Below are 10,221 nucleotides of genomic sequence, written 5' to 3'. Positions count from 1 at the left end.
TTAGGGATTTTACAAAAGTTCTAAGAGGAAAAAAAAACATTAGATATATCAGCCAACAATGACACTGAGGAGAAATAAATCATTTGCTTGTAATAACTTGTTAAAAATGAAGAAAGATGCCTTGTCTAAGGCCATTAGAACTGCAGACAATGCAGCAAAGGTAGGGCATAGTCCTGGTAGGGCATAGTCCTGGAGGTACCATCTCCTTCCAATCCCACGCAAAAAGATTGCTTTGGCTGAAAAAGAAAATGATTTTGCTTACATATGAGTAGCCCGTTGTAAATTCCTAAAATTTCCCTCTGGGTGAGATAGATGGATGCAGGAGTTCTGTTTGCAAATCTTCTAAACACCTTTAAAGAAAATGTGTGGTAAGTGTAAGGGAAGGATAGGGCTGGGGCAGTGACATTTGCTCAAAACTCACTGACTGTAATAATGCAAGATCCTTTGAATGGCTAGCTGTATTAATTTGAATTTATAACATTCCAGTGAGGAATGTGAAAACCTCAGTTAGAGAGGAATTACCCGAATTTGGAGACTTGTTCATGTGAGGGGGTGGAACAAAAGAATTTCATTCTCATTTTGGTGTTGATGTGTGGTTGAGACATTAGTGAGTTGCAGTGGAGCAGTCAGGATCCGGATTATTCCCAAGTTTGACAAGTTGGAAATTGGGTCCGAGAATCTGGAACTGGAGCAATCAAAAAGGAATGAAAAATAACGCTCAAATACATTTTGCAGCCGAGATTCCGGAATTCTTGGGATGGGATTGGCGAAGAAGCAGTGCTTTAGTCTTTGAGGCAGCAGGAACATTTCCCGCAGCTGCGACCGCCGACTTTGCCCGGATACTGCAGGATCCATGGAATGGAAGTTGCGGGCCAACAGGAAGAGTGCCTCCTCCCTCTGCAGGGCTTCCTCTCTCCCCGCCTGGGCTCCTGGGGACTTCAGGGGCCAGAAGGAGCTCGGGCCTCGCTCCTGTTCGTTAGTCTCTGGACCCACTGGCAGGGCTGAGCCGCCTTTTGGAAGGTCAGCTGCGGTCAGCGGCGGTGAAAGCTGCCTGGGAGGTCACCGCTTTCAAGGCTCTCGCTCTCTGCTCTTCTGCAGCCCGGAGCTTTTGCGAGGGCTGCTGGCGCCCAGATCTCAGAACAGAAGCCATGGCGAAGTCCAGGGGCCGTCTGTACCTTTGGATGTCTTTGATTGCGGTGCTGGCTTCTTTTCTGGTGGGCTTTCTGGTGGGTGAGTGTACAATCAAATCTCCGGGCTGTCTCTCTGCGGAGGTGAAGGGAGGAAGCCTGTAGCTGGAGCGAGTGGGTTGTCCCAGGCCAGTGTCTAGTTCCGCTCCTGACATGGCTAACTCCATAAACTGCACCCAGACTAGAAACCGGACAGAGTGTATTTGTGGCCGCAATAAAAAAAAAATAAAATAAGTAAACTCACTGAGTTCAGGCTTTTTTTGTGGGCTTTGAAAAGAGAATTTAGGGCTGTCACTGTTTACAGGGATGAAAAATTTATTTGCATTTCCAAGTAATAGTAATGAGTCAAAATTATTAGCTATTATTGACTAAGCACTGCAAAGAACTTTTTCCTTATCGTTTAAATACATAAATTTTGGAAAACTCCCTGTGTGTCAAGAACTGGTACAAATTAGATCCCCTAGATGCAAACATGTAAGAAAGGAAAGCACATCTCTCAAGTAAAACCCGTTTTAACCCACTCAAAATTGCAGCACACAAAGGAATGTGGAGGTTTTCTGCATTTTATATGGAACTTTTTTTAAAAGTTCACTATGAGCTATTTGTTAGGCATCAGTTTTTCTTTTTCTTTTTGCCTTTTTTGGTTTTTGCTTTTTTTCTTCTTTTTATTTATTTATTTATTTTTCTTTGAGTCAGGGTCTTGTCAAGTGTTCCAGGCTGTCCTCACACTTGAGATCCTCCTGCCTAAGTTTCCCTAGTTTCTGGAATTACAGGCATGCACCACTGCACCACAGCTGGTTTCTACTTCTAATAAAGTCAAAAGTAATTGTGTATATGCATTTTTTCCCCCACAGGCTGGTTTATTAAGCCTCCCAAAGAAACAATCCGTGCACCACACCATGGTCAAAGTATGCGAGGGAATCTGTTGTCAGAAATGAAAGCTGAAAACATTAGATCATTTCTTCGGTAGGTTTGTTTTGCATTTTTATTCTAAACATTGTATTTAAAGTATTATTAGTCATAGGTGTATTAAAACTGGTTATAATCAGTTGAACAATCTTTGTGTGAAATGATATATTACTCATTAATTTACGGTTAGTTAAAATGTCTCTTTAAACCACTCTTGATGTGAAATCCATAACTTGTTAAGAAGTAGGTCTTTCTTCCTAATTTCATCCTCCAGAAAAGTATCTGTTGTCTTACTGGGGGATGTTTCAACTTCATGCAGCTCTGGGCTGCAAGTGAATGCTATTCTTTGTTCCTCACTGTGGATATAATCAGTAGCCTGAATTTAATCAGCAATTTTATTTATTTTTTATACACTATATTCGCTTAGTTTGTTCTTTGCTCAGTGATTTAGTGAAAAGGAGATCAGTGTTTCAGATTCTGTCTGCCACAGGTTAAACCTTGATCCTCTCTTGCTAATATAAATTTGTGGTTCAAAAATAGGGCAACATGAAAACAAAATATGATCAGTGCCAATCTTCCATCTTCTAAGAGTGATATTCAGAGTGATATTTGTGAACTTGTTGAAAGCAATTAGCATAACATTTATTTCTGTGTTCAGGCTGTTTCAAAGAAGTGATATTTTAAAAATCAGCTTTATTGAAGGATAATTTACATAAAGTAATCTTGATCTCTATAATATCTACAACTTCAGAGTTTTTACAGATGTCTGTGGTATGCAACAAACCATCGCCTCAATCACGATACAAAATATTTCTAGCATACCCTCTGTAGTTTGTTCCTCCCTTCACCCCTGACCCTACATAATCACTGTTCAGTTTTACATCACTATAGATTTACTTGCATATCCTAAAATTTTTAAATAAATGTGGTGTTCATAGCATGTTCTGTGTGTTGTCTGGCTTCTTTCACTCAGAATAATGATTTTATGAGTGACTCAGGTGGTTAGGGATGTAGCTCAGTTGGTAGATTGCTTACCTGGCATGCACAAGGCCCTGGGTTCAATCCCCAATACTGCCAAAAAATAAATAAATAAAATAAAATAAAAATGATTGACCGTTGTCGCATGCGTCACTAATTCCTTCTTGTTTTTTAAATCACTGAGTAGAATTCCGTTGTATAGATATTCTATAATGCGTACTTGAGGGACATTTGGATTGCTTCTACTTTTTATTATTGTAAAAGAAGCTTATGTAGATAAATGTTACAAGTCTTCATGTGATATATATTTTCATTTCTATTAGAAAGGGTTGGAGGATAAGCATATGCTGTGTTTTTCTTCTCTCTGTGTGTGTGTGTGTGTGTGTGTGTGTGTGTGTGTGTTTTGCTGGGGATCAAACCTAAGGTCTTGCACATGCTAGGCAAGTGCTTTAACAATGAGCTTTTCCTCCAGCCCTTTAGAGTTTTTTAAGAAAAGGCTAAAGAGATTTCAAAAGTGGTCATACAGTTTATATTTCTACCCATCAGTGTAAGTATTCTAGTAGCTCCACATCCTGGGCAATGATTGTATTGTCAGTTGTTCAGATTTTAACCAATTCAATTGTTGAATAGTGCTATATTATCGTAATTTAATTTGCATTTCTTCATGACTCATGATATTAAACATCTTCTCATGTTCTTATTAGACATTAGTATATCTTCTTTTATAAAGTTTCTGTCCATATATTTTCCAATACATATTCTGGGTTAAGTTCCTTGTTAATCATATGTATTACAAATATTTTCTACTGCAGCTGGCCTTTGTTTTCATAGTGGAGTTTTTGAAGATCAGAAATGTCTAATCTCAATGAAGTTCATTTAATCAATTTTTGTTTGTTTGATGCTTCCTACTTCTCTATCTTATCTAAGTTTGTCTATGAGATTATTGTCTTAAATATTTCCTTCTAGAAGTTTTAGAATGGTAGTTTGCACATTTAAGGTCAATGTTCCAAATCGACTTAATTTTTGATATGGTGCGATCTAAGGATTGATGATAATCTTAAATACAAATAGTCAATTATTCCTGCAAAATTTCTTGAAAAGACTTTTCTTTCCTTCTTAGGAAGATTTTGTTCATTATTTCTTAAGACATTTTTCCCTATATTCTTCATTTCTCTTCTTCTGAGAGTTCAATCGAACCCTAGAGATCAATATGCAGAGTGAAGTGCATACTCCATGATACATTTCCTCCTTGTCCATGCTGTGGTTTAATGAGATCACACAATTCCATATTAATGCCCATGGATGAATTAGAATTAGCAATAATGAGGAATAAAAACAGCTATACTGTTCTTGGTAAATTTGAGCTAATTTATGACCAAGGTACATCAGATATCAGGAAGCTAATTCAAAATGTTTGTTCTGACATGCTTTTTTGGAGACACAGAAAATGAATGAGTGGGCAATGGGATGACTATCACTTGTAGTCTATATTGCTCATTTGGTAAAATGCTATAAAATGCAGACTATCTTATGAAATGAGACAACATGTTTAAATTTGTATAACTTAAAAAATCAGGTAAGATGTTAACATTATTGACCTCTGCCGCATATCATGAAGTGTCCAAAAGAAAGCACGTAGAAAATTACATGAGTTATCAGGAGTAAACCTTGGTGCTGGCTCTTACCTTGAAATTTTTATTACTATTACTTTGCTCTAATCTATAAATGGTGGAGGCGATCCCCCACTCACTGTCTTGACAGGGTCACAGTGAGAAAAAGTGTTGGCAAAGCCGCTCTCCCACTGTCTTGACAGGGTCACAGTGAGGATGAATGCTGGCAAAGCCACGCTGGTTGGTGGGTAACCGAAACCATGAGACCCTTTTTTATGTAATTGGGACTTTGCATTTTCATGCTTATGTTTCTCACAGGAGGCATGAGTATGTTAAATGCCAAACAAATTAAATTTCAGATGGCTAGAACAGAACAGGTGGTTCATGCCTTGGAGGCCGTTCTACCCACCCCTCAGCATATCAAGGACAAAGTAAAAGGCTATTCTTCTATCTTAGTACATTGTGGACAAACCTAATAATGGACAACAATCATCCTCTGAGAAACAAATTCTTTGAGAACTAGTGTACCTTGACTGAGAAACAAACTCTTTGAGAACTAGTGTACCTTGACTGAGAAACAAAGAAACTCTTCGAGAAAGCAGCTCAACCAGTTTTATGAGAATAAATGTAGGAATCAATTAAAATAGGTTTATAAGACACAGTTTTAGAATAATGTTAAAAATATTATTTTATTTAGATTCTTAAGTTTAGAAATTCTTAAGTCTTTAGTTGTATAGGTTTCTGATATATGTTTTAAGGATGATTCATAAACTTTAGGATATTTTAAATATAAGATTTAAAGGGACTTTTTTAGATGGGAATTTTGAATTAGAAATAAAGTACAAGTGTACTTTAGGTTAATGATTGGCTAGGAGACTTAGAGTCTGGTTACGTAGTTTGGCATTAGTTAATAAGGAAATAACATATCTTGGGAAAAATAGTAAATCTTGGGAAAATCTGAAGGATGTAAATTGGTGACATGTTTTATTGATGATTCTATACTTTGATGATTGTATGGCTGGGGGTCATATCCTGGAAGAATGTAGATCGGTGTGCTCTCAATCATGGTTAAGGAAATGTCATGTCTTGGCAAAGTTTTAAATTATATAATCAATGACGTATTGTGAATCTATAATGATGAGAAAAATTGTAATAAAAAGGGGACCCAGAGAAAGCAGTTTTAGCTCTCTCTCTGGAGATTGCTCAAACGGAACGACTCCTGTCTCATCATTTCGCCGACGCCACTCCTCCTTCAGGACTCCCTGGACCCCGCTGGGGCTGGACCCCGGCATATAAAGTATGTTTAATATATTATGTTAATATACCATATTATATTGCTGTATATTACCTTGGATATATTACCATACATATGGTGATAAATGATGTATTAATGGTTTTCATGATGATTAAGAACATCCTTGAGACTGGCTTTTCTTTCCTTTGTGTATGACTGAATACACAAATGCATACTGAGAAGGATGATAGGAATAGGAAAAGAGGAAAATACAGTGCATTAGGAGTCCACAATTTTTTTTTTTTAAAGAGAGAGAGAGAGAGAATTTTTTTTTAATATTTATTTTTTAGTTTTTGGCGGACACAACATCTTTGTTTGTATGTGGTGCTGAGGATCGAACCCCGGGCCACACGCATGCCAGGCGAGCACGCTACCGCTTGAGCCACATCCCCAGCCCCAGGAGTCTACAATTTTTTAAAAAATATTTTTCACTTTTTTTGCAGTACTGAGGATGTAACCCAGCACCTTGTGCTGCTAGGCAAGCACTTCACCACTGACCTACATCCCCAGCCTAGGAGTTCATGACTTTAATGAAGGAAAAGGAATAGCCCACAGTTTTGCAAATGAGAGCACCCATTTGGTTATAAGCACCAAAAGAGCTATGTGAAAGGAAGGAAAAGTATGAGAAAAAAAAATGAAAAATAAGAAGGGCTCCTAGTTATCCTTCTTGCTCCAAGATAGGTAGGGGCATGGAAATTAAATAGTTTGCAGATAAGCAAAGTCCTCAGAAGATACCTGTTAAGGCCAGTAGTTAATGCAAACTTTCCATGAAGGAGCAGAGGATATTGAGGAATTGTTGATCATAAGTTTAAGGAATGTATATACATGCAGAAAAATAGTTTAGCAGGGAAAGGACAGATTCAAGACTGTGTTAAAAGAATTAGTTGTGGGAACAATTTGATTTTCCCCTATCACTTTCTTGTTGGCAGAATGTCAACTGTGTTTGTCTTCTTCCAGGAGGGCATGTGTTCAGTAATGATTACCTTCCTTTCAGCCCAGGGATCTCCTGATTAGTCCATAAGCCAGTCACATTCTAATTCTTTCTTTTTGGCAATGATTGTTTTGAAAAGAAGCTTTTTGTCCTAAACATTGCCAAGTTAATATGTGATGGCCACCTTACATCACAGGGAGAAATTCAAAAGTAAATGATGTCATTTCCAGCTGCTCCTTCTTAATTTTTTTTTCATTTCTGTATTTCATTTCAGTGGGTTCTCTAAAAGATGAAAGGCAAAAGCTTATGGTTAATCCAACATCTTAATTTAAGAAAATACATTTATTTTTCCCTAATTGTAAGATAGTATCTGCTCATTACAGAAAAGAAAATGAAAATATATTATGTAAAGTAAAAATTAAATATCTCAGACTCATTGTTTCCCTATGTATAAAAAATTACTTCTTTCTAAACACATTTATACTTTTTAAAACAAATATTTAAGTTATTAAGCATCTGTATTTGCAGCTTTCATTTAATGATATAGAGAGGGCTTCACAGAGAAGATAGTCTTGAGGGATCCTCATGAACCATTAACAGTTTGCAGGTGGGAAAGGTGATGGAGAGAGATTCAGTAGATGAGACAATATTCATGTCTGAGATAAGCTTGTCTTGTGTGAAGACTAAAGGGTATGAGAGAGAAAGCATAATCATTTCAGGGAGAAAAGAAGTATGCTCAATGACATAGATCAGAGCAGTTAATAAAGAGAGTGGGAGGAAATGAAGTTGAAAATATGGGACAGACACCAATGGGCTTCCTATGCCACATTGCAGTGTGAATTTGATAATGCAGAATGTAGGGAGCTATACAAGGATGTAAGCAGTTGGGTAATAAGATTAGGTGATATATAGTGAAATATCACCATTTCTGAAACTCAGACAAGTATAATTTCAGCTTCTTTCTCCAGCACTTATTAGCTACGCAATTATAAAGAAGCTATTCAACCATTTTTTCAGTTTCTTTTGTGTAAAATGGGGACAAAGGTAGAAGGTTGTAAGGATTAAATGAGATAACACACGTGAAAGTGCCAGTGGGTCCTTAGCATGTCGAAAGTTTTCAATAAATATTAATTGACCTTTATTGCCATATATTTTTTGGTTGTCCTATGCTTAACTTAAAAAATAATTTATAAAAGTTTATATTATTGTTCATCTGACACAGGTGGGAAGTGGGATGGTTGAGAAACTTTAAAACAATATTCACCTAAAGCAAAATGTGTCTCAGTAAGAAGTATATCTGTGAGTTCATTTAATTGCTATAACTCATTTACACCCAGAACCAAGGTGGCATTGCCTAAACTCAGTTCAATCAGTCATTATTTCCATGGTACCTGACAAGTGCTAAGCCCTGGGAATTTTAAATATCAATATATACAGATCTTAACCTTAGTGAGATAAACAAGCAACTATATTGACATAATCAATAGTAGAAATAGTTAAGTCAAGTGTACAAGTGCCTAACTGGTCCCTGGAAAACACTGGGATTATTTCTTCCCAAATGTCCTCTATCTACTGAACACCAGCCACCAGCAAGGAGGAGCACCATTAGTATAGCAGTCTAACTTTCTTTTAGGGTATCTTCTCATATCTGTTCTGATTGTCTTTACCAAGGAATGCATTCTTTTCTGAGGGAGAATATTATGAAAATTGTAGTTGTACATAAGTAATTTAAAAATTGGCATATCTATAAATTGTTATTTCTAGCTGTGTCATTTAGTATTTTTGACATATAATTCATAACTTAGTGTGTAAAAGATGTGTAATGCATGTAGAAGATTTCTTAGGCACAGAAGCTGAATATACTCTTTAACTCACACTTGTTTTTTGTTTGTTCATTGGTTTCTTTTTTCTCATTTTAGTTCTTTCACAAAACTTCCTCATCTGGCAGGAACAGAAGAAAATTTACTACTTGCCAAAAAAATTCAAGCCCAATGGAAGAAATTTGGACTAGATTCAGCCGACTTGGCTCATTATGATGTTCTCCTCTCTTACCCTAATGAGACAAATGCTAACTGCATATCGATTGTGGATGGACATGGAACTGAGGTGATAGAGAATTGTTGGTTCTTTTCATATAATTATGCCACACTTTGTATGGATTAGAATATACGGTCCAGTAAAAATATAAATTTGTTAATAGTGTGTAGAACTCACACTATATAGAAAAGTTAATAAGTTGTAAACTAGCCAGTGTCTGGTATGTGTTAGGCATGATGCTAAGCTAGATCTTCAGGCCAGAATGAAGATTAGGACATGGGTCCTTTGCTTAAATAAGGTGAGGCAGACAATAGGATACAGGGTTTCAAATCAGTATAGTAAATGACATGAATGGTATGACAAAGGGTCTTTATACAGAAATGGGTCATTCACCCCGCCCCCACACCCAAGACCTAGCCCCCACACTGGGAGTTAGAGAAGTCTTCCTGTATAAGTTGACATATAAGTCATGAAAGAGCACAAGAGATGAACAATATGAAAAAGTAAGGTAAGCAAATTCTAGCTGGAAGAAAATATTGCAAAGGCTTGAAAATAGACTATCTTAGTATTATTGGTAGAATTTAAGATTTTTATGATTTCCAAGACTGTAAAATACAAACTGACCAACGTAAGAGGTAGACCAGTGAAATATTTAAGTTATTAAGCATCTGTATTTGCAGCTTTCATTTAATGATATAGACAGGGCAAGCTTCACAGAGAAGATAGTCTTGAGGGATCCTCATGAACAAAAGCAAGTCCTAAGCATGGGAAGGATGTGACCACAAAATTCTATCTGTTTTACATAGATGGGGGAGTCTGCAGATTACACCTAGACTAGGCAAGGAGTTAGAGTTAAAATTTAAAGACAGTAGTTCAGATGAAAGATGATGAAATCCTGAATTAGCATGTTAGCAGGTGAGAAAGAATGATGATTTTGAGAAAGAGGAAGTATATAGGACTTGTTTAGTGTCTTGGAGGAAAGAAGTGAAGAGTGTTCAGGATAACTGCTAGACTGTAGGAGGCGGGTGACTAACTTAGTGAGGCTATTAATGGAAGTAGAGGATGCAGAGCCAGGAACCGGCTACAGGTGGGAGAACATAAATTCAAATTTTAACTTGTTGAGTTTAGACATTAAAGCTAAGTGACTATTTGGGCTCTTAATATATGAGTCTGGACAACATAAGTACATCAGCTGTTGGCAAAATTTTGTTAGTCAATGAACTCTCACAGAGAGAGAATATAATATAAGGCAAGTGGTGGGCTAGGGATAAAATA

General features: G+C 36.8%; 1 protein-coding gene across 2 annotated transcripts in view; it reads left to right on the top strand.

Moving 5' to 3' along the window:
* Nucleotides 1-936: 936 nt before the first annotated feature.
* The window catches only part of Naalad2 (N-acetylated alpha-linked acidic dipeptidase 2), a 44,047-nt gene continuing 34,762 nt past the window's right edge, over nucleotides 937-10,221 (top strand). The window contains exons 1-3 of one of the 2 annotated variants that reach the window (XM_077108685.1): nucleotides 937-1,226; nucleotides 2,042-2,153; nucleotides 8,829-9,015. In XM_077108685.1, the coding sequence (XP_076964800.1) occupies nucleotides 2,098-2,153; nucleotides 8,829-9,015 (243 nt within the window). In that variant the 5' untranslated portion in view covers nucleotides 937-1,226; nucleotides 2,042-2,097. Of the gene's footprint in view, nucleotides 1,231-2,041; nucleotides 2,154-8,828; nucleotides 9,016-10,221 lie in introns of both variants that reach the window. The other variant, XM_076843883.2, reaches the window with a different exon arrangement.

Source organism: Callospermophilus lateralis, chromosome 2, assembly GCF_048772815.1.
Source record: "Callospermophilus lateralis isolate mCalLat2 chromosome 2, mCalLat2.hap1, whole genome shotgun sequence".
Classification (NCBI taxonomy): domain Eukaryota; kingdom Metazoa; phylum Chordata; class Mammalia; order Rodentia; family Sciuridae; genus Callospermophilus; species Callospermophilus lateralis.
Note: the sequence above shows the minus strand (reverse complement) of the source record. Positions and strands in the feature narration are given on the sequence as shown.